At 46.3% G+C, this 24,461-nt stretch overlaps 1 protein-coding gene across 1 annotated transcript in view; it reads left to right on the forward strand.

Moving 5' to 3' along the window:
• MTREX (Mtr4 exosome RNA helicase) overlaps positions 1-24,461 on the forward strand; it is a 751,215-nt gene that overhangs the window by 62,690 nt on the left and 664,064 nt on the right. The window contains exon 5 of the mRNA XM_086960637.1: positions 16,944-17,056. Coding sequence (XP_086816763.1) covers positions 16,944-17,056 — 113 coding nt within the window. The remainder of the gene's footprint in view (positions 1-16,943; positions 17,057-24,461) is intronic.

Raw genomic sequence — 24,461 nt, forward strand, 5'->3', positions numbered from 1 at the left:
ACCAACGACATTACCCCCTCCCAAAACCGCTGCGACTCTTTATCCTCTTTCTTCCACAACAAAATCGCCGACATACATAACAGCTTTAAAAACCAGTCCGAAGAACAGTCCACTCCACCCACATCCGAACCAAAACAGCACTCTCACAACCTTTGCGCCTGGAACCCAATCACTACTGAAGACGCCATCCGCCTGATGAACTCCATCCACCCAGGTTCTCCATCCGACCCATGTCCTCACCACATCTTCAACAAAGCAGACTCCATCATCGCACCCCATCTCCGCGATGTCATCAACTGCTCCTTCAACTCCGCTACCTTCCCGGAAAGCTGGAAACATGCTGAACTCCGCGCCCTCTTAAAGAAACCCACAGCAGACCCCTCTGAACTTAAGAACTACCGCCCCATCTCACTCCTCCCATTCCCCGCCAAAGTCATTGAGAAAGCAGTCAACAATCAGCTCGCCGCCTTCCTCGAATTCACCAACTCCCTCGACCCCTCACAGTCCGGCTTCCGAGCCAAACACAGCACCGAAACTGCCCTCATCGCAGCTACAGACAACATCCGAACGCTACTGGACCACGGAGAAACAGTTGCCCTCATCTTACTTGACCTCTCCGCTGCCTTCGACACAGTCTGTCATAGCACCCTCATACATCGCCTCAGCAACATCGGAATACAAGGAAAAGCTTTGGACTGGATCGTCTCGTTCCTCGCTGGAAGAACCCAGGGAGTCCGCCTCCCCCCTTTCAAATCAGAGGCCACCGAAGTCCTCTGCGGCGTACTATAAGGATCATCACTCAGTCCCACCCTCTTCAACGTTTACATGAGTCCCCTCGCGCGACAACACAACCTCAACATCTTCTCCTTATCAGATGAAACCCAGCTGATCCTCTCCCTCACCAAAGACCCAAACACCGCCAAAACCAATCTACACGAAGGAGTGAAAGAAATAGCCGAATGGATGAAGAACAGCCGTTTAAAACTAAACTCTGACAAAACGGAAGTCCTAATCTTAGGATCATCCCCCTCTGCCTGGGAGGACTCATGGTGGCCACCGGCCCTGGGTACAGCACCCATACCTACAGATCACACACACGTAACCTGGGCTTCATCCTAGACTCCTCTCTCTCAATGACCAGACAAGTCAATGCTGTCTCATCTTCTTGCTTCAACATCCTACGCATGCTCAAAAAAATCTTACGTTGGATCCCCACCGAATCAAGAAAGACAGTCACCCACGCACTGGTCAAGAGCCGACTGGATTATGGAAATACCCTTTACGCCGGAACCACAGCCAAACTACAGAAAAAACTCCAACGCATCCAAAACGCCTCAGCCAGACTCATGCTGGACATCCCCCGTCAAGCTCACATTTCCGGTCACCTGAAGGAACTCCACTGGCTCCCCGTCAACAAGAGAATAACGTTCCGTCTCCTCACCCACGCACAAAAGGCCCTCTACGACCTAGGACCCGAATGCCTCAACACACGACTGTCCTTCTACAAACCCACCCGCCAACTACGATCATCCAATCAAGCCCTCGCCGCAATTCCGTGCATCCACAGATCCAACATGGGAGTTAGATCCTTCTCCTACTTAGCAGCCAAAACCTGGAATTCTCTCCCCACTCACCTCCGCCTTACACAGAACCACCCCTCCTTCAGAAAGCAGCTTAAAACCTGGCTTTTCGATAAATAATGCCCCCCACCATCCCTCAAGCGCCTTGAGACCCTCCGGGTGAGTAGTGTGCTATACAAATTCCTGAACTTGAACATATGTAATTACTTCCAGAGCAAACGTGTTGTTTTGCTACCCGTCTCTAAGGCCATCGCCATCTTTCTCTAGTTAGTGCAACTTGTAATTTTTAACCCGGGCATCTTATCCTTAGTCTGACAGATAATCGTGGGCTTTGTTGCAATATATTATGAGATTGTGTGGCTTTAGTCAACACAATTAGTTTGTTCGACTTTACCATTTATTTCTTGCTCAAATTGACGGTAGTAACAGTATTGTATTCTATGTGATCTAATCCTTCTCCATTTTACTCTAGCTAATTATGTTTGTTTTATTAGTTAACCTAAAGGTCTTATTATTTAACATGCATTCTTTGTATATATGGATTTTAATGTATTTTTTTGATCTTTCATCGCCTTCGTGAGCACAATGGGTTTTATGTCAACACAGATTCTTTTCTTGCGTTACCTACAGAACTTTATTTTCTTATTATTTCGGAGATATTTACTTGCAGCTGGAAAATTATGTCTAGGAGTTCAAACCAGTTTTAGTGGTATCCTTTTTTTGTTTAGAGGGCCAATAACTGATTGGTTTTTAATTGGCATGTACTCGTTATAGTTAATTTATTTAGAGATTGCATTTTTACATTTGGAAGAATATAGAGGTTGACCTATATCTAGAATATTAGGTTTACAATCATAACTTCTTGGTCTAACCCAATAAGATTTTTTAGATGGGGAGACTTGACCCGATTTTACGCCATAATATAATCCCCTAATTGTTTTTTAATGTCTATATAGGCTGCTAACTCTTATGTTGGTCCATTGTCAGCTATGGCATTTCATTATTATTTCAAGTTTAGGGTTTATTTTCCTGATTTTTCTCATCTTTCCCACCCTCTCTCGGTGATGACCTGATCATTGTTCGATTATTTATCCTTCTTATTACTTCAATAATTATATTTGATAGCCTGATCCCAGGGTATCTCTTGGTTTAATCCTTTAGTGGCTGTCTCCAGAGTATAGATCCAAAAGACTTCTCTGCATTTTCTGATAGGTTCTGTTGTCATGCCAGGTTTACCTTTAATTTTCTTGATAATATACCATTGCATTTCCTCTGGAGCATGGTTATGGTCAATGTAATGTTCTACAATGGGTGCTGTCAATTTAGGATTTCTGTTGGACCCGGCCCTTTAGGCAGGTTCACCCCGAGACTTTTTGCTTTTTCCTAGCCTGTTTCTGGAACCTGGTGGTAGTGATTTTAGGCCTCTGCGCACTTTTTCACTGTGGTACAGTGTAAAGTGCTTGAGCTCTCTGTGTATGTGTGGTGAGTGCCCTGCCCTCCCATAGGAATGAATGGGGAATATGTATGCCCATGGTAGTTCCTGATGTGTGGGGAGTGCAGGGGCGAGTTTGATATGTACGAACTCGTGAGAGTGAATGCTGCGTAATGATATATGCGGCATGACTGTGTCTAGTCTAGAAGTACCACTTTTAGAAGTTGGCATATTTGTGTAAGTTGTTGCTGGCGTGTGATTGGCTGGTGAGCCTGGCACAGAGTGCTTGGGCCTGCTGGTGGATTGACTGTCTGGTTTGAGGATGACGGGGGCTGCAGATCCCCCAGGAGTTTGTCAGAGTCAGCCCGTGGATGAAAGGCAGCATCTGCTGCCAGGGAAGTGGGAGGAGATAGCCCCTGATAGTGAAGGGTTGTGCCTGCCTGACTACAAAGCTGGCTCCACCTCCCGCTGGGCGACTGTCACCTCTGTCCCTGATACTGGAAGAATGAAGGAAGCCAGGAAACCCCCAGAGCCCCGGCAACACCCAGAACTGGTTTAGACCGGGCTCAGGGCCCACTTGCACAAAGACTTCTTATACAGAAAAAAGTCTTTGAAGTCCTTTGAAGGGGCTGTGTCCCCTTCCAAAATGTTCAAGTTTCTAACTTGAATCTACCAGGGGCCGGCGCTGCCCAGCCCCTGGATGCCTGATGGACTTTTCCTGCTGAGGGCTTTGCTGCTCCCTCTCCTGGACTTCTGAGGTCCTGGACTGCTGAAGGACTTTTTATTTGCTTTTACCAAGGCTTATTACAGCCTAAAGTGCCTGGAAGGACTTTGCTTTACTCTGGGGCCCCTCTGCTTTGCCTGGGGAGCTTGGAGGACTTTTTCTTTGTGGATGGCGCCCTGGGAGTGCTTTCCTTTTTTTATTGCAGGACTCCTGGGTACATCTAGCGCTGGGAGCGCTGTATTCGCCCTTAGCGCTTGAGAGCGCTTTATTTTCGTGGCCATAGCGCTGATTCATGCCCCTAGCGCTTAGGAGCGCTTTTCTGTTCTAGCGCCTGAAAGCGCGGTTGTAGGCCTCTGGCGCCTGGGAGCGCCTTGACTGTGTTGGCCGGTGCCCACCCGGCATTGCCCTGCGTTTGAAATCACCGCTGCCGGCCCGGAGAGTGAGGCGCTGTCCCGCCTCCCTGCCCCAGGGCCGCGCTGCGATTGGCCGCAGCCGCGACCCGGAAGTCAGGCAGGCCGGGGGCGGGACGAAGAAGACAACAGGAAGTGGCCGGGGCGAGCCGCGCTGAGGCCATTGTCGAAGTCCCGGTCCCGAGACGGGGGACCCGGGTGAAGCACGAGGAGGGAGAGAGAAGATGGCGTCGGCGGCTGTGGGGCTCCCGTGACCGAGGGGGAGCCCCGAGATGAAGAGGAGTGCCCGGTGGAGCGCAGTGCAGCGGATCCCTGCGAGGCTCTCAGGGGTGAGAGAGCCCCTCACTTGACACACAGGCGTCTGAAGGCCAGGATTGGACCTGGGGTGCGCCATAGTCTGACGTTCAAGCAACAAGAGTATAAAAATCTAGCCAACTATGCTTCCCTGGCAGTGCACAGAGCTACTACTCCTCATCAGTATGACTGAAATAAAGCGGTCATACGCCTGACTGGACAAGACGGATCAGTCGTGAAACTGGGTGCTAGAAGTTAAGATTGAGGCTAGGGGTTTGGTTAGAGGGGAGAGTGCATAGTCAAAGCGTTTTCCACCTATTACTCAAAGGTATACTCCCCTGAGGTGATTGAGAAAGGAAGCAGAGTCCTTGGTTGTCTTAAAGACATTCGCCTCCTTTGACTAACACAGGAGGATGCAGAGTATCTAGAAATCGACATAGGGGTGGAGGAGATTGACACAGCAATACCAGAGCTGCAGGCGTAGAAAGCCTTGGGCCCTAACGGACTCCTGGTTAGGCTTTATAAAGTGATGTCCAAAAAACTAGCATGCACCTACTAACCATGTGCAAAGAGAGCAAAATGGGGGGTACCCTCCAGCAAGATTAACGCCTGGCTACCATTGTCATTCATAAGAAGGGGAAACCCTGGCAGATTGAGCCTCTTATTGGCCTAGATCATTACTGAATGCTGATGTCAAAATATTGGCCTAACGACTAAGAAAGGTGATTCATTCTTTGATTCACCGGGATCAAACAGGCTTTGTGCCTAATCAAAACACAAGGCTTAATCTCCAGTGTCTGTATGGAGTGCTGGGGCAGAGGGAAAACTTGAGTGAGACTGCCCTTGTATATCTTTGGATGCTAGAATGGCATTTGACATGCTGGAATGGACTTGTATGTTTGCGGTATTGGGCAGGTTGGAATTTGGCCCCGAGATATACGCAGTGGGTCCGCTTGCTATGCAGTGTCCCACTGGCCTGGGTCAAGGTGAACCAGGCTTATTCCTCAATATTCAGACTCCAAGGCACCAGGCAGGGATGCCCTCTCTTTCAAATTATCTGTGCTCTGGTGCTGGACCCACTAGGTGCCTGGATACGACTAGATCCACTGGTCAGGGGCCTAGACTGGGGTCGGGTCTGGGAGGACAATATCTTTATACGCGGATATTACTCTATATTTTCAACCCTGAGATGACAGTGCAGATTAATGCAAATGCTCATGCATTTTGGTAAATACTCAGGGTAGGTCATCATTTGGCATTAGTCTTGAATATACCCACTAAGGGGAGGAATACCAAGCCTACGATTGTACTGTGGGGTGACCACTGTACGGAGTGGGAGTACATTCTGCTACTTAGGAATAAACATAACATCCGATGTGGATTTTTCTTGAGCAGAACCTAATTCTGCTTTTGAATCGCCTGAAAGACTATGTTGGACACTGGTGTGCCCTGCGACTGTCCCTTCTAGGCAAGGCGGCTTTATTTAAAATGATGTCCTTGCCTCGTTTGTGTTACAAAATACGCTTCATGCTGTCTCTAAAACTTAATGGCAAGTGAGACTAACGTTTGTCTACTACTACTATGGATTGGCGCCCAGGGCGATCGCCTTGTCCAAACTAATGATCTACTGATATGATGGGGGATTGCCCTTCCAGATGTTCAAAAACATTGCTGGGCATCACTGTTAATTATGGATTGACTGGGCCTTCATGGCACAGACTGAACTGGCGTTACAAATGGACAGACGCGATGAGTGTCCGGGGATACAGAGAAGCGCTCTTTGATGGGTGGACGTTGAGCGGACTGCCTACCAGAACAGCGATTACATTCTTTAGAGAAAAATAAAAACTATCAGCCTACTCTGGGAGGAGAGATGTTAGTGGCACAGGGGAGACTCAGAGGGGGTGGTCCGGGGGGGGGGACTTTGCCAGGTGGGACCTAATTGGCATATCCACAGTGGGAGATGTAGCTGTTAAGAGAGATATTGTTCCCCTGTCGAAGTTAATGAGAGACTATCAGTTGGTAGCCTCTCGGACATGTTGATATCTACAGGTGAGACCTGCCCTGCGATCAGTGTTAGTGAAGGTTACAGAGTTGGAAGAATCCTTGCCCCTGGAGGGAAGCCACTTGAGCAAACCTATGGGCAAAAGAACAACATCACTAATATATAAAACCATCATAAACCACACCCCTGATGCCCTACAACAGCTAAAAGAATAGTGGGATATTGGCCTTGGGCAACTTTGAGGATGGGCAATGGGGGGAGGCTCTCAGCGCCCCTAAAGAGGTTTCAATAGGTACAGCTACGTATATTACATTGTTCATACTGCTCCCGAACCGTCCTGCTGAAAATGGGCCTTAATAAACCCGGATTTATAAATTGCGGCTAATTACCACAAAGGGATCCAGGCACTTGCCGGTCCCGTGGGCTTATTCGAACAGCCAGGTCTTGAAGGCCATTCAGAAATATGGAAGTGAGGTAGTGGTCCGGAGTTGCGTGGGGAGGCTGTTCCAGATCACTGCTGCGATGTGGGAGAAGGAGCGTCCTCCACTTCTGCTTCTGTAAATGTAGGGAGTATGGGCACGCGAGAGGGAGGCGGAGCATAGTGTTCGAGGCATGTGGGCCGCTAAATTCATATCTTGTGCATAGATCGCCGCCTAGTGTTGGGTCCGGATGATTGCACCTTGTTGTCCTGGAAGAGTCTTTGAAGTATCACGAGATAGGTGGCTCCTCCCCTGGACTACAGTGCGCGTGGTCATCATCTCCATCCTCAGATTGTTTTTTTCTGCCATTGGGTTCGGATGTGTTCCGTGACTCTCGTTTGGAACCTATAGGAAACATTTGTTTTCTTCAGGCCAGAAGGCCTCTTTAAGCGTCTGTATTGTACTTCGTTCGGTTCTACTTATCCGGTTTCCCGGATACTTGAGCACGTGTGCCCAGTCTGTAACGCGAAGTACCCTTTTTCAGACGTGCACCCTGTGTGCAACAGATGTCTGTCTCCAGACCACGACGAGGAGAGTTGCTTGGCCTGTTCGAAATTCAGGTCGGAAGAGGCGCTCGCTCTTCGCCGTGAGGCGAGACTACCGGCGCGGAGGGCGTCGGATGGGGAGGATATCTTCGAGGCTGGGGACGACGAGGGCATCCAAGAGGAGGAACCGGAGCACTTCTCCGACCCGGCCTCCTGTCAAGAATCATAATACGGAGAAGAGGTAGACGATGAGAACATTGAAGACGATGAAGCCGTCGAGGTAAGAGACGACGGTATTGCCATTGGAGCCGCAGAGGGCGGCTCCAGCGATGAGCAAGACCCAACCGAAGCTTCGGGGGTCGAAAGTAACACTGTCTTGTCTAAGGCTCAGGTCAAAGCATCGCCGGAAGGCCTTAGCCAAGATCTTTTTACTCATTCTACAGCCCCACAACCTGGCCCGGCTAAGAATATTTCAGAGCCTTCGGTGGGTACACCTTCGAAACCGAAACTGGTCAAACCAGTCTTCGTTTCGCAAAGCCTCGTTCCATCAGACCCTAAGAAGGCTCGGAGTGTCATTGTCCCTTCAGGGTCACAAACTGGTGCCAACCCGAAGATCGGTATATCCAAAAAGGTGCCAAGGGCCAAACGAGACGGGGCGACATCGTCTAGGCGTGGACACTGAAGACTGACTTGAGTCGCAGCCGCCCCTCAGTCCGAATGCATACAAGTTGATGCTGGTGAAGGTTCTCGAAGACCAGCACAAAATGGCCGCGTTGGAACGTGACGCATCAAGCCGTGGCCATTTTGGGAATCCCAGCGCAACGACTGGCTCAAAGTTGACGATGGCCGTGAAAAAAGTCAAACATCCATCGGGGCCTCCACCTATAGTTTTTGGACTGCCTCCGACCGCACAACCTAAAAAATCTAAGCCGGCACAGGGCACCGACCCTGGGAAAATGGTGTCAAAACTTTAGGGGCCGACCGCCACTCCTGAAGGCGTTGGTTCCAGTCAACCTTCTTCTGAAAGCTCAAAGAAGTGGTACATTAACTCTGCAACCGAAAGACTCACCCTTTTCAAGCGGAAGAACTTGCCGGAAAAGCCAATGGAATCCTATCAAATTCCACTTAAAAGGGAAAGAGAATCTGCTTCCTCGCCGGTTCTTTTCGAGTCCGTGGGGCCTTATGGACAAGCCTTTACACATTCCCCCACACGCACTGAAGATGGTGGGGGGGATGACCAAAATGACGAGCAGTTCAACTATCCTGATTACTCTAATCAGGATGACTCGCAGGATGTGCTCGACGATCAAGGCACGGCTGACACCCAGTGTTACCCAAGTAAAGACAGCCCCCGCAGAGGATACTGCGGCGTTCAACGCTCTAATTGAAAGGGCTGCGTTGAACCATGATGTGGTCATGCATGCAGACCCAGTTGAGGAGGACTTTCTGTTTGATACCTTCTCTACATCGGACAGATCAGTGAAGACGTTGCCGATGCTGAAGGGTGTCCTTAAGCACGCCAATGACATTTTCAAGGACACAACCAGAGCAAATGTGGTGAACCCACGTATTGAAAAGAAATACAGGCCTGCTCCTGTGGACCCTACGTATATAAGGGGTCAATTGCCATTGGACTCTTTGGTGGTCTCCAATGCCCGGAATAGGGCGAACTCACAAACAAGTGGTGATGCTCCTCCCCCAGACAAAGAATCTAAAGTATTAGAAGCCTCTGGGAAGCGGGTTGCTGCGCAGGCAGCGAATATTTGGAGAATAGCCAATACACAAGCTCTACTGGCTAGATATGATAGGGCTCACTATGATGCACTAGAGCAATTGTTGCAACACTTGCCTGATGCATATAGAGAGGGGGCGGAAATGTTGATTCAGGAAGGGAAACTGATATCAAACGCTTCTATCAAGTGTGCCCTAGATTCAGCAGACACTGCAGCCAGGGCCATTAACACTAGTGTAATGCTAAGGAGGCAGGCATGGTTACGAATTTCAGGATTTAAGCCAGAAATACAAACGAGTTTGCTCAATCACCCCGTTAACCCGGATTTCTTGTTTGGGCCCGACGTTGACACGATTCTTGAAAAGATCAAGAAGGACACCGAGACTGCTAAGTCTATGGGGGCCTTGCAGTCTCAACAGTTCAGAGGGGGTTCTTTTCGTCGCTCAGGTAGTAGAGGGCCGTCAAGGGGGCAAACATCTCAGCAAACACAATACAATAAAGCTGGTGCATAGACCACCTTTACCAAAAACAATAGAGGTGGAGCACCAAAGGCAGAGGACATGGAAATAATAGCACCAGGTCCTCAGCAAATACCAAACAGTGACGTCTTGTCACTACCCCCGGACCATATAACACCGGTCGGGGGACGACTCCAGCAGTTCCTGCCTGTCTGGGAAGGCATTACCACAGACAGGTGGGTGAGGCAACATATTCAGTACGGGTATTGTTTAGAACTGACATCCACTCCACCCGACATACCACCAAGACACCATCCTATGTCCACAGAGCACTTCACCTTATTACAGCAGGAAGTGGCCAGCATGCTGCAAAAAGGGGCCATAGAACTAGTCCCTCTAGAGGAGCACGGAACAGGGATGTACTCTCTCTATTTCTTAGTCCCAAAGAAGGACGGGTCTCTCAGACCCATTCTGGATCTGAGACCCTTGAACCTATACATCCTTTCAGAACATTTCCACATGCTGACTATGCAGCAGGTCCTGCCATTGTATTGTCAGGGGGGTTTCCTGGCAACTCTGGATCTGAAGGATGGATATTTCCATATACCCATACATCAGGCACACAGGAAATACCTCAGGTTCACTATACAGAACAAGCATTACCAGTTCAAGGTGCTACCCTTTGGGGTGACCACTGCTCCCAGAGTGCTCACCAAGTGCTTGGCGACAGTGGCGGCACACCTTCGGAGACAACACATTCATGTCTACCCTTACCTGGACGACTGGCTTGTGCAAGCAAAGGCCCAGCAGTGCGCCAGCCACGTGTCCTGCACAATACATCTTCTGCACAGTTTGGGATTTTCTCTGAACTATCCAAGGCCATCTTCAACCCGCTCAAGTACAGCAGTACCTGGGAGCGATGTTGGACACTGTGACAGCTACAGCCCAGCCAAACTCGGTGCGAATCGACAGCATGCAACTGCTGATTCGCAGATTCAGACCACAACACTCACTACAGGCGCAAGTGTTTCTGCAGTTGATAGTCATGATGGCCTCCTGCATATTCATAGTCCAGCACGCAAGCCTGCACATGCGTCCGCTCCAAGAGTGTTTGGCACGACAGTGGAATCAGGCTCAAGGACAATTGAAAGACCTAGTGTTGGTGATCAGTCGTGCGTACAGCTCTATGCATTGGTGGAATCCACGCAACCTTTGCAAGGGACGACCGTTCTAAGAGCCTGTACCACAAGTAGTGCTCACAACGGACGCATCCCTCCTGGGGTGGGGGGGGCGCATCTCCTTCATTACACAGTGCAGGGACAATGGTCATATCAACAGAAGAAGATGCACATCAATCTGCTGGAATTGATGGCAATCTTCATGGCAATGAAGGCTTTCAAGATACATCTGTGCAACAAGGTCGTATTGATCCAGACGGACAACATGACGGCCATGTATTACATTCAGAAGCAGGGAGGTACTCACTCTCCACAGTTGTCACACTTGGCACAAAGCACGTGGAAGTGGGCCATTCAGAGGAACATTTTCCTCATGGCGGAGCACCTTCCAGGCCAGGACAACCAGATGGTGGATCTGCTCAGCAGGCACAGCCATCAGGTGCATGAGTGGGAGATTCATCCTTCGGTGCTGCAACCGTACTTCCAGCAGTGGGGACATCCAGAAATTACCTGTTCGCCACAGACGAGAACGCACAATGCCCAAACTTCGCCACCAGGTTCCCACACCCGCGGTCTCAGGGCAATGCGATATGGATGAACTGGTCCGGCAGATTTGCTTACACTTTTCCGCCGGCCCCACTCATACCTCTGGTGGCACGGAAACTCAGACAGCACTCGATGACTCTCATCCTGGTTGCTCCAACGTGGGCGAGGCAAGCATGGTACACCACGTTCCTGGAACTTTCCGTGGTGCCTCATCAAAGACTGCGTCTTACACCCAGCCTTCTCACTCAGAGCCATGGCGAGGTTCAGCACCCAAATCCGCAACAGTTAAACCTTGCGATATGGCTCCTGAAGTCATAGAATGTGGGTATCTGAATCTGCCTCCTGATTGTATGGACATCATTAAGGAGGCAAGACTGCCTACCACTAGGGCCTGCTATGCTGCCAAATGAAAGCGTTTTGTCATTTACTGTTCCAACCATGACATAAACCCGCTAGATGCATCAACACAGAACATTATTTGTTACCTGTTACATTTATACAGATGCAATCTGGCATACAGTTCTATACGTATTCATTTGGTGGCCATAGCGGCTTACTTACAGAACAGGCAACACCTTTCACTGTTCAGAGTGCCAGCCATAAAGGCTTTTATGGAAGGACTCAAACGAGTCATTCCACCAAGACCACCTTCACCGGTCTGGAATCTTAATATAGTTTTGACCAGACTGATGGGACCTCCTTTTGAACCTCTCCACTCTTGTGAGATACAGTTCCTAACTTGGAAGGTTGCCTTCTTCGTAGCGATCACGTCGCTGAGACGGGTTAGCGAGCTGCAAGCCCTAACCATTCAAGAACCTTTTATACAGGTTCACGCAAATAGGGTGGTACTACGCACTGACCCTAAATTCATGCCCAAGGTAGTTTCTCAGTTCCACATTAATCAAACTATTGAACTGCCAGTTTTCTTCCCTAATCCAGACAGTGGCAGAAAGATCACTGCACACATTAGACGTCAAACGAGCTCTCCCGTATTATACAGACAGGACAAAGGATTTCAGGAAGACTAAACAACTCTTTGTTGCTTTTTCACCACAGCACAAGGACAAACCCATTTCCAAATCAGGTATAGCCAGATGGATTGTTTAGTGTATTCAGATTTGTTATCAAAAGGCTAAACGCACACTAACAGTCCCCCCAAGAGCGCATTCAACACGCAAGCTAGGGGCATCCATGGCTTTCCTGGGTAACATTCCATTAGAGGACATATGTAGAGCAGCCACATGGAATAACATACATACATTCACCAAACACTACTGTGTTGATGTACATTCCAAGCAGCAAGCTGCTGTTGGACAGGCTGTTCTAAAGTCCCTCTTTCAGGCTGCTGCAGATGGCTCAGGCAACCACCGCTAAGGGAGAAACTGCTATTTATTCTATGCACAAGATATGAATTTAGCGGCCCACATGCCTCGAACGGAATATGCTACTTACCAGTATGCATCTGTTCTTGGCATGTAGGGCCGCTAACATTCATATCGCCCGCCCATCCTCCCCAGTGCCTGTCGCAGCTGTAGTAGTCAGAATTATTTGTAAGCATGGTCATCAAGTATTGTATTGGACTCCATCCCTGCCACAATGGCGAAAAACAATCTGAGGATGGAGATGATGACCATGCGCACTGTAGTCCAGGGGAGGAGCCACCTTTCTCGTGATACTTCAAAGACTCTTCCAGGACAACAAGGCGCAATCATCCGGACCCAACACTAGGCGGCGATCTATGCACAAGATATGAATGTTAGCGGCCCTACATGCCAAGAACAGATGCATACTGGTAAGTAGCATATTCCTTTCTCAACAGTTGGTGAAGTTCAAGCAGTGGTTAATGTAGGCAGGTCCTTGGTTGTGTAGAGCCTTGTGTGTGTGGGACAGCAGCTTGAATTGGCCCCTCTTCTGTAAGGGGAGCCAGTGGAGTTGCCTGAGGTGTGGTGTGATGTGGGTTCATCATGGAAGGCCGGGATGAGTCTGGCCGTGGGGTTCTGTATAGTCTGAAGTCTCTGTTGGAGGTGTGCAGTGATTCCTACGGAGAAGGTGCTGCCATAGCCCAGTAGCCTAGTGATGCGGGCTTGTGTCAGAGTGCTTCTCATGTGTGAGGGTAGTCACTTAAAGATCTAAGCCTGTGTCCTGCGGTGTGTAGGGTTGCGGACTATCTAGGTCCATCAGGGCTGCTCTCATACTGTCAAGAAGGTGTGCGGTGCTGGGGTCGTCGGTGGAAATTTAGGTCACGGAGGAAGATGTAGTCCTTGGAGTCTAAAGCTAGGGACGCAATGAAGTCTGCGATGGTGTTGCCGAAGTTGGAGTGCGGGACTGCGGGTAGTTATGTGAGTGTGCCGCTGATGGTTACCTTCTCGTCCATTTGGAGCTTGAAATTGAGATGGGATTCGGGGTGGTGTTCCCTGGTGGTGGTGCACTGTATGGTCTCTTTGTGGATGATGGCTGTTCCTTGTCCTGGCTTGTTGGTGCAGTCTTGGTGAGTGATTTTCTATCCGTGGGGGATCGCTGTGGGAATGTATGGGGCGGATGTTTGGTTGAGCCAGATCTTGTGAAGAAGACTGTCATTTGTGAGGGTGGCGGCAAGGTCCTGCAATTGGTTGAAATTCTTGCATAGTGAGCGTGTTGAGAAAGGCACATGCTAGTTTGTGTTTTTGTTCAAGTGGTGTCTGTGGTGTGCTTGGGGTGGGGCTGGTCAGTGGGCTGGTGTGCGCGCTGTGGCAGTGAGTGCAGATGAAATGCCCTACTTGTGGAGCGTGAATCGGCGTGGTGGCAATGTTTGTTGCAGCGCCGAGGGTGTAGAGCTCCCTGATGGTGTATCTTTGGAGGGCAGGAGGGCTAGGGCTCGTGGTGCTAGGCGCGGTCTAGGCGCAGTCAGGGTTGCCTTTGGCCCTTCCGCAGCACGCATGTTAAGTAACTCCTGGGGTGGGTGGGGCATCTGCTGGCGAGAAGAACAGTGATTGTTGAAAACCCAGGCAGCAGCGGTATAACTGGACAAACAAGTACTGGAGGCTACAGGCTAGTGGCAGGTTAGGTGTGCAGGTTCCTAACATGTCAGGCTGTTCCCTGTATCTTCGAGGATGCGGGCAGATGGGGTCCTTTTTCTCCTCCTCTGGGAATGTCCCGATATACAAGTCTTTTGGTTGGTAATCAGATTGTATGTGACGGTCCGGACGAGGGGGGACTGGTGAGTTCACCTAATAGTATGTGCTTAATGTGTGTAGGAGATAGAGGTTACTAGATTACAGAAGGTGTGGATCACCCTGGTATTAATGGCATCCAAAAGGAATGTTGCAAAAGCCTGGGGAGCTGGAACTTCTCTGCATCTGGAAACCTGGTTGCGGAATATGGACTGATGCATGCTGGTGGAAAAAGAGCTCTATAAAGGAAGGGGCTGCCCTAGAAACTGGGAAAAGATTTGTAGTAATTGAAACTCTTATTGTTTATTGATGATGACAGGAATGGAACTGCACTTATGATATATAATATATAATCCACATTTGTAAAACGCGAACCATCACCCCTATGGGTCTCTAGGCGCTGGGGACCGTCGGTATGATTAAGCAAGCTATTGCCCAGAGTCACATGGTGCTGGGCTAATCTGCCGCCGGCACCGGGATCGAACTGTGATCTCCAGATTCCGAAGTCAGTCGCCCTGGTCGCTGCGCCACACCTCTTCCTAACCACTCCCCAAACAGTGGTGATGGCACACACCTCAGCAGGCGAGGGAGAGTCTTTCTGTCTCTCTGTCTCTCTGTCTCTCTGTCTCTCTGTCTCTCTGTCTCTCTGTCTCTCTGTCTCTCTCTCTGTCTCTCTCTCTGTCTCTCTCTCTGTCTCTCTCTCTGTCTCTCTCTCTCTCTCTGTCTCTCTCTCTGTCTCTCTCTCTGTCTCTCTCTCTGTCTCTCTCTCTGTCTCTCTGTGTCTCTCTCTCGTAAGCCTAATGGCCCGAAACTATCAATCAATATCAATATAAAGATTGCGCATACGACAGTGAAAGTTGTAAATGTTGTTGGTTTATGTTTGAAATTTCTAATGAAAAAGATGGTAAAAAATAATCTTAATTACAGCTGGGCAATGCAGTGTGTGTTATTGGGCTTGGAAGGAAGAGAGGAGGGAGCACCAGTAGGACATGCACAGAGGGTAGGCCTTCTGAACAAATTTCTTCTTCCTATACAAAATATTACAAGCATATCAATAAGGAGAATGCCACAGATGATCGGGGCATGTGTATTAGGAGAGAAGCAAGCCAGATGACTTGTGCAACTGTAGTGGGGCAGGAATAGAACAGACATCTGGACACTGGTTGGCCTGTCACTGAACTCGGTGAACCAGGCTACTCGGGCAGATGATCTGGTTTTAGTCAGTCCTTTTATTCAGATCTAGTTTGAATGTGAATTCCGAGCAGAAACTAGAACAAATTTAAACTGTTTTTTATGACAAAATCCCCAGTGATTATTCCAAGTTATACATAATCCAAAGTAGAGTCAACTGTTTTACAGGGGACCATTGTATATACCATGCAGTCTGTGACCCCAGATGGCACCCTGCATGGACAAGTCATTTGTATATTTGTAAGCACAAGTGCACAGCACATAAGGATCCCAGTTTTGGAGACAACTATTTTACCAAGAAGGTTAAGCATCTTTTAAGTTACAGCTAATGATGGCTATGCTCAGGATTGTTACCTACCAGCACCCATCAGTCTACCTGTAGCCTTATGAGGGACAGCCACATTCTCTTTTGGTTGTGCATATAATTTGTGTGCACCTCCATTTCTAGCAGAGTATAAAGCTGTTGGGAGAGAAGCAAAGACCTACATGAATCGTTACCTATTGTTCTTGAAGTGCACAGCCAGTGGCCAGATAAATATAAAGGTAAGTCAGAACGCCCAAAATAGAGGCTGGATGTATAAGCAGACCAACCAGGGGTGACCTTTGACCCAACACATGCTGTGATCTGCATCCTGACAAATCCAAAGCTCTTGGCCCCCATTCTACTGATCAAGGCTCCAAAAGACAAGTTTGCAGTGATTTCCCAAATGAATGAAACCAGGTCCTAAAATTTTCCTTGCTGTCATATAGTTGAGGTTTATTTGGGCTCATGATTTCTTTACCTGTTGAGAAACCCAATGGCTTGTGCCCCGCAAAGTGACCACGTATCAAAGAGGAAGCTAGCTAGACCTCTCTGACACTGTGCAGCCCTTTCAAAGTTTAATAGAACAAGTATACGGAGGGTAAAAATCATGGATGGAAAGCATATAATCCCAAAGTAACATGACGATTTGAGTTTCATGCAGGCAGAATAATGTTCATTTGTCAAATAAAAATGCTGCTTTCCAAATGTCTAATCTTAGCTAGTTAAAACCTTCTCAGCTAATATGTGTTGAAGATTAGTAATGGGCTACTCATTACTGGACTCGGCAGTCAAAGATTTTAGTAAAATTACTGGTCTGTACATTACCATTTGTTCACGTCCTCCTTGAGTTCTGTTCAGTTAATACATATAAATTGGGATGTGTCTCAGGTAAAGTATATGGCATGTGTTGTTCAAAAAGCACACTATACAGTTAAAGCAGTTGCAGTGCCTTTACTAATGTTGTTTTTGTTAACAGGAATATCCATTTATCCTTGATGCTTTCCAAAGAGAAGCCATTTTGTGCATTGATAATAACCAGTCCGTCTTGGTTTCTGCTCATACATCAGCTGGGAAAACTGTGTGTGCCGAGTAAGTGACAGTTAATTTGTTTTTTAATCGCTTACTATTTATTTGCATTGCATTAATTTGAGAAATTGGAATGCTACTTTTGGAGTGTTCTGTGACTTTAACATTCTAGTTCACTGATAATGTGAGATTATTTTACTGGTGTTGGAATACATGCTTGTTTGCAAATCACTGCGTAAAATTAATTGCTCAGCAGTCGGGTATCAACAGGAAATAGATGATTTGCAGTTAAGGCCACAATCTCAACCAGGTGCTTTCCTCTGGCTTTTGAAAAGCATTCCAGACTTGCTTATTATTTGGCTTTTGTTTCCTGCACGTAGAAGTTAGAAAGTATATTATGCACTGGGTTTTAGTATTGTGAAACTGCATGAAAAAAGATTGAACCATCCCTGTTTGTATTTACTAATTTTTTTTAATTTTTATAATGCTGTATTATTGGGTCAATGGACAATAAGCCTGAAGGAATTGGAGAGCAGGTTAGCAGGTTAGCTGGGATACATGACCAGGGGGATCAGGCACACAAGTTGGTACTATTAGGTGACTTTAATTGTCACCTATGCCCAAACTTGAAACCTAGAATAGGGGAATGGTCTACGTGTCCACTGGAAGACGGCCCGCACGTAGAGCATACAATAGAGGGAAAGAAATTAAATAAGTTGTTAGGAACCGAAGCCCTCACACACACTATGGACCTAATTAAAACAGGGAAGAATGGCCTGGTTCATCCAACCTTTAAAGGTAGAGGTTGCGATTCTTTTATCGATTTTTTTTTCTTTTCTTTTCTTTTCTTTTCTTTTTCTTTTCTTTTCTTCTTTTTTTTTTTTCTTTTCTAATACGTTAAACAGCTGGATTTTAGGGTTTGAGATGCAGCTAAGTATTTTTAGCGACCACAACCCACTGGTTATCTCTCTCAGGGACCCAAATTTATCCAAGCATCCTCCCTGTGTGGGGAAGAGTGGTGTTTTATCAGCAACTGACCCAGGGAGGAGACTCAGATGGTATCAGGCAGATGGCGAAGCCCTTCATAGAGCCTTACTGGCGGACAAACAACAATGTGTGTGGAAGTGCCTAAGCCCACTGGTGGACGGGGCAGAGTAGGTTATAGCCTTTGAATGCATCACTAAGCACATTGATAACCTACTTAGGACCAAATCCGCCAGGAAAGGAGGACCCCAGGTGGTTCGACCGTGACTGCTCTCTGGCCGCGAAAGAATTGAAGCGAGCCCTAAAAATAGTCCCTAGGGAAACTAATAGGGTTTCCATATGCCGGGCACTCTATAAGCAGGCAGTTAAGCGTTCTAAAATTTCTTTGCAACAGCAGGCTTGGGAGAATATGAGGGAACCGGCCAAGTCGAAGAATATGACTGCATTTTGGAAGATTATTAATGACCCCTGCTTCCAGGAGGCTAGCAACCCTAAGATAGCAAACCACATCCTGCTATGTGCATTTTAGTGGGCTATGCAATTATGGTATGACAGAGGAGTATACAGTAGCAGAGGAAGGGGGTGAGAACGCAGGACATATATTTTCCTTGGGTGAGATAAAGGCGAGCATAGAGGGTCTGACAAGGAACAAGGCTCCAGGATCCGACGGGGTCCCCCCTGAACTTTTCTTCAGCACGGGTACACCTGTGGGCACCAATTGTGACCAGAGTAATTAATGCTGCACTGGTCTTTGGCATGCCTGCGTCCTGGTCTACAGCCACTATTGTACTCCTATTTAAAAAGGGAGAGCCCACTGTGTTACCACCCCATTTCCCTCATTGATGTGACGGTGAAGGTCTTAGGATAGGGACAGCCCACTGTATTACCGCCCCATTTCCTCATTGATGTGACAGTGAAGGTCTTAGGTAGGGTAATCATCAATCGATTATTGGATTGGGCGGAAGAAAACCATATACTCACTGACACTCAACGGCCGATCAATGCCTCAATTTATACCTATTGACAGCTAAGTACACTGTTGCGAGGCAAGAGACAGTGTACTTGGCTTTCCTGGATTTGACAGCTGCTTTCGACAGTGTGAACCGCAACAAATTGTGGGCAATTATGGGGGATCTTGGCGTGGACCCGGGTGTAGTGCATATCTTAAGAGCTTTACACAAGAATACTTTTGCACAGGTCAGATATAACGAGGAGGGGAGTTTAACCGACCAATTTCCATGCTCAAGGGGGGGTAAGGCAGGGTTGCATATTGGCCCCGTTTTTATTTACATTATATATAAATGGTCTGGAGCAGGCGTTTGATGTTCTGGGGGAGGACTCCCCAAGGATTGGAGCCAGGGGGGTGCCTGCTCTGCTCTACGCAGAAGACTCTGTTCTTCTTGCGTGGACCCCCGAGGCTTACAATGCCTAATAGATGGTTTGTCCGATTTATAGAGAGTCTAGACCTGTCCGCCAATCTTTCCAAATCCTATATTATGGAGGCGGGAAAGACGCCGAAAAGGAATGATTGGTGCACATTTCTTGGAAAAAGTACAGACATTCTTTTATTTGATACATGTCTTAATTTCAAACCCCTGTTAGACAAGAGATGTCGTTCCTTAGCCAGTTGTACCGGTACAGTTATGAACTTTGTGCGTAGGGTGGGTCGCTGGTCACTGGAGCAAATTTTAAAACTCTATAACTCGAAGTGTGGTGCCAAAATACTCTATGGTAGTGAGGTTTGGGGATTTACTAATTTGCAAATTGTCCAAATCGAAGAGAATAAATAACTGCAGCAATTGCTGAGAGTCCCGCAAAGTACCCAGTCATTCATCACACACTAGGAACTGGGTGTTAGTTATCTGAGAGACAGGAAAGAATTAAAACCCATCAATTGTTGGATTAAGATCTGGGCCAACACTGAAGCCTCACTAACCAAGGAGATTATAATGGGACTGTTTGACACGCGATCAGGGGAGGAACATCCCATGGCTGAAGTATGTGAGGGAAACCCTGTCAGCCCTTGGTTGTGCAGACCTTTCAATAACCCCACAAAACTGTTACCGTGGGATAGGGCCCATGTCAAAATGGTATTCACGAAACATGTGGACAACCAGAGGGAAGACAGTGAAGTGAATACATCCTCTGTGAGAGCGCACATATTGACCAAATCTTGCTTGGGCATTGAACCTGATTTGTCTTTTATCCATAATGCTCAAGACAGATTTTTAATGACACGCTTCAGGCTAGACTTATTACATCACAGTCTAGCGGTGCTGGCAGGTTACACTAAGACTACAGAGTTGAAGGGCCCGTGCGACTGCGACCAACGGTCTCCGCAGGATACCCTTCACTTTGTTCTATTGTGTCCCTACTACGAGCACCCTAGGAAGCATTTTTTTTAAGTATTCTAAAAAAGGGGGGTTTTGAGCAGGCCAAGGCGGCTTTAATGTTTCTGAAACTCTCTACAGGGGTTTTAATTCTTTTTTTTTTTTCCTACTGTTAACTTTTTATGGTCGGCAATACGACTTAGAAATACCAGAGTAGAGGAGTATCTATACTGATTTTAGTACTGCTAGGCCAAAGGTCCTGTCAATGAATTGTGTGGGTGGGGGCACCTCTCAAAGAAATGAATACTTAGTTGGCCACCTGTAAGAAATTGAACTTTGCACGTGTTAATATCTTACTTAATGATGCCAATTCCTTTTAAACTACGACAATTATTAAGTGTCAGTACAAAATTATTAGTGAACAGGTTTTATCAGTAAATGTTTTGCATATGTATTTTAGGTTGTGTCCGTCTCACTGTGATACATATGTCATTTGAATGTTTTTTTATTATTTGCACTTGTATGGTATTGTTTTGATGCCGAATAAAGTATATTATGATGATGATGTATTTACTAAGTGTGAAGTGCTCATGCTCTGAAGTTCAGGGTTGCTTTAAGAATGTGTATTTAATTTAAACAAGGGAACCCAACCCGCAAGGTAGGAAGGACCCTGGGTATCAACTAGTTACCGAAAACAAATGGTCCAAATTCAATGACAATAAATATAGACTAGAATCAGTACTATATTATATTAGCGATGTCCAGCCGGACGCCTGATTTAATGAATCAAAACAATTCGTGAACGAACAAACACACAGTAATAGAGTGGGACACAGTCCTGTATCCTACAAAAACACAGAACAATTACAATTGGACAAGCACATTTCAGGCACTACAGAGAGTAACTTATGGCCAATGCAGATAATATGAGCAAGCACATTGGTTTAATGTGCACACTGTTTAAACAAGTCGACAACGTTTCCTGCCTTCCTCCCCTTTTCCACTCTCTCCACATGCAGCATATTACTTCAGACCTGCATTTTCTCCGGTCGTGATGATGATCCTAGTATTTAGTCATGGATCGAAACTTCGAATTGTTTAAACAGTGTGCACGTTAAACCAATGTGTTAAAACGAGTGCAATTACTGTTTACTTAAAAAGCTTGCCCATATTATCTGCATTGGCCATAAGCTACTCCCTGTTTTGCCTGAAATGTGTTTGTCCAATTGTAATTGTTCTGTGTTTTTGTAGGATACAGGACTGTGTCCCACTCTATTACTGTGTGCTTGATCGTTACTAATTGTTTTGATTCATTAAATCAGGTGTCTGGCTGGACATCGCTAATATCTTAAGAATGTGTGGCAGTATATAGTATAATAAAATTGAGTTAGGTCAGCATTTACTGCTATCTTGGGTATTACACTTATGTTTATTTGTGTACTCAATTAAGATGTGTGTATTATTCTGTGACTTCCGGTTTGATTCGGTCATATTTGTCCCATGTTGCCAATTTGTCACTTGGATTTACATTTTATTACAGGCTGCAAATGAGAGTAAGGCACTGTTCCTTCCACTTGCTCAGTTATGGGGTTCAGTGGATGAAATGCATGTATACATGCAAAACATCAATGTTTTTTAGTGTTGAATTTGTACTTAAACACCTCAATTGATCCACTGCTGGTCCGATGAAAGCAAATGGAAAAGCTGCGATAAGAATATTTGCATTGGATTAAACATAGATCTTCTATGCTTATGCTTCTAGGCATACCTAGAAGCAACCTGTGGTACTGCACCCTTATAAATACAGTCATTTTTCTATGCTGTATCTTAAATTTACACCATGAATTGCTATTCAACAGATTATGCCCTTTCAACAGTGCCACCTAATGCTATGTTGCAAATTGAAAGGAGTTTATTTTCAAGCAGTGCTTACTTTTCTTTCTAATTTGATCAATCTGGTTATTAATCTCCTATTTCCCCCTCTCTCCGGCAAGCTTTTGTTTCCAATTTAATGTAAAGAACCCTGCACCTATGGCTTTAGCTTTAACTGCAAAACCCCTTCCCCTTCCAGTGCTTGGCAAAGAGTCCAGGGTCCAAAGATGTGGAGCAGTCTCAGTTCCAGCCTGCACAGGAAAACTGATTACTTGCCTTTCAAGAAACTTCTGAAAACAAAAACAAATTAAATTTGTATACAGGCTTTCAGCTAAGCCCATCGTATATTTGATGGCTGTCAAAAAATTTCTGATATAGGTCCCTCCTACACTTACAATTGTACTGGATTTTGAACTTCATGTCTTGATTGTCTCCCTCTTTTCAGCACTTTGAAGTAATATTGATGTGTGGCACTTTGCAAAACTCCGAAATAAATGTTAATATTATCTATTACCTTTTAACTTTGTACTGTTGAAATTAATCATCCTAGCACATTTTTGTAACAAACCATAAATAGAAGGTGGATCTTTTCTACCTGAATATATATATTTTATTGCATGACCACTTTTTGCCAAGTAATTTCAGAAGGCATGTTGCAGACTTGCCTTTTTTCAATAACACAAACTGCACCAGCTCTAAATTGCTAATAATCCTATCCTGATGCCACCAACCCCATTGCTCATCAAGTTCTAAAGTAGTCTTAAATCGTATTCTCTTTGTTGAGATCAGTCTCATATTGACCGCACATACAGAAACAATGAGTCTTCTCTATCCACCTCTGCAGGTTTGACTGAGACCTCAACTGTGGTGACAGTTTAAGTACATTTCTTTTTGTAACTCTTGCTAGATCATGGTGTAGCCAAATGCCCTGTAATGACACCCTTCTGAATACTGCTACTGCATCATGTGAAATTGAGTACTCTGTAGACCTTCTGCTTATTGAAAGTATAATTAGGAGCCATCTCAGTGGTATTGGCGATATCTACCACAATATTGCTCTGGCATGCTCTCATTCTGGAATGTTTTAAGATTTTTTTTTTTTTTAGGCTGTTGTATAAACTAAGACTTTTTTGGTTCTTCTGATGGACGTTTTGTTGACCGCGTTCAGCACTTTGTAATGGCTGAGGAATAAATTGGTTATTTAAGTTTTATTTTTGATTTTTAGTAATGTACTCTCTGCAATTGGGTTTATATTTCGCTGGTTTGAGGAATATGCAGTAGATTATTCAAATGTAAAGAATTAAATGGCTTGGTGATAAATTGAGCACACCCAGCTTTCAGTGTTGACACATCCATGAAAAATGTATGTGAAGTCTTAGTAATAGTGGTCCTCCAAGCTTTCCTTTGCTTGCTTGAAGACCTCCATTGAGTCTTTTACATATTGCTAGAGACGTTACAGAAGAACATGGGAATAGGCATGTCTTAGCTAGTCTAAAACGGAAAGAAATAGATGGGTCTCAGAGTTTCAAAGAGTAGAATTTCAGTCTTACGACTGAAAGCAGGTAGGATATTATTCTGTGGCAGCAGATCCTAGCACATACAGATCTCTGGAGTATTCTGCTTCTGGTTTGGTGGATGAGTGAGTAGATTCCAGGTAGTCATGCCTCTGCGCCTGGTTAAATTGTAAGGATAAAACTTCAAAAGGTAGTATACACAGTGTGTGTTTGTGTGTGGTGACTATGTATCACCTTGTGCTTTGCAGTTCACTTTCTATGTTGAACAGTTATGCCCAGATGTGGGTTTTATACTCACTGTGCCATGGTACTCCAGCTGCACCATACTAGAGAGGTCCAGATAGGGAGAGGGGGCGGACTGGTCTGGGGTTGCTTGTGTTCTCTACTGGACGAGGCCACGCCTTTCGATTCACATTGAACTGCTCCCATAAAGAGCAGCTTGAGTACTGATTTGCATAAGGCCGCCCTCTTCAAAAGCGTAGTGGAGTGCGAAACACGATGGATTAGAATGCTTCTTTACACTATGGATTGGAATGCTTTCCTAAGCTACTACCAGTGGCTGAGATTCATTCAAGCATTCCAACAATCACTTCAGTTTACACAACTAAGTATTCGACACAAGCAATGGACATTTTGCTCTCTTTGTGAGCAAGTGTAAAACACTAAAGGCAGGTGTGATGTGGTCTCCTTGCCATGGACTAGCTGTATATGAGCAGCAGAGTATAGAACCATTTCCCTTCTGTTTCCAAGGTTGGCTTCTGAGTAGTT

Source organism: Lissotriton vulgaris, chromosome 3_1, assembly GCF_964263255.1.
Source record: "Lissotriton vulgaris chromosome 3_1, aLisVul1.2, whole genome shotgun sequence".
In the NCBI taxonomy this organism is placed as follows: Eukaryota; Metazoa; Chordata; class Amphibia; order Caudata; family Salamandridae; genus Lissotriton; species Lissotriton vulgaris.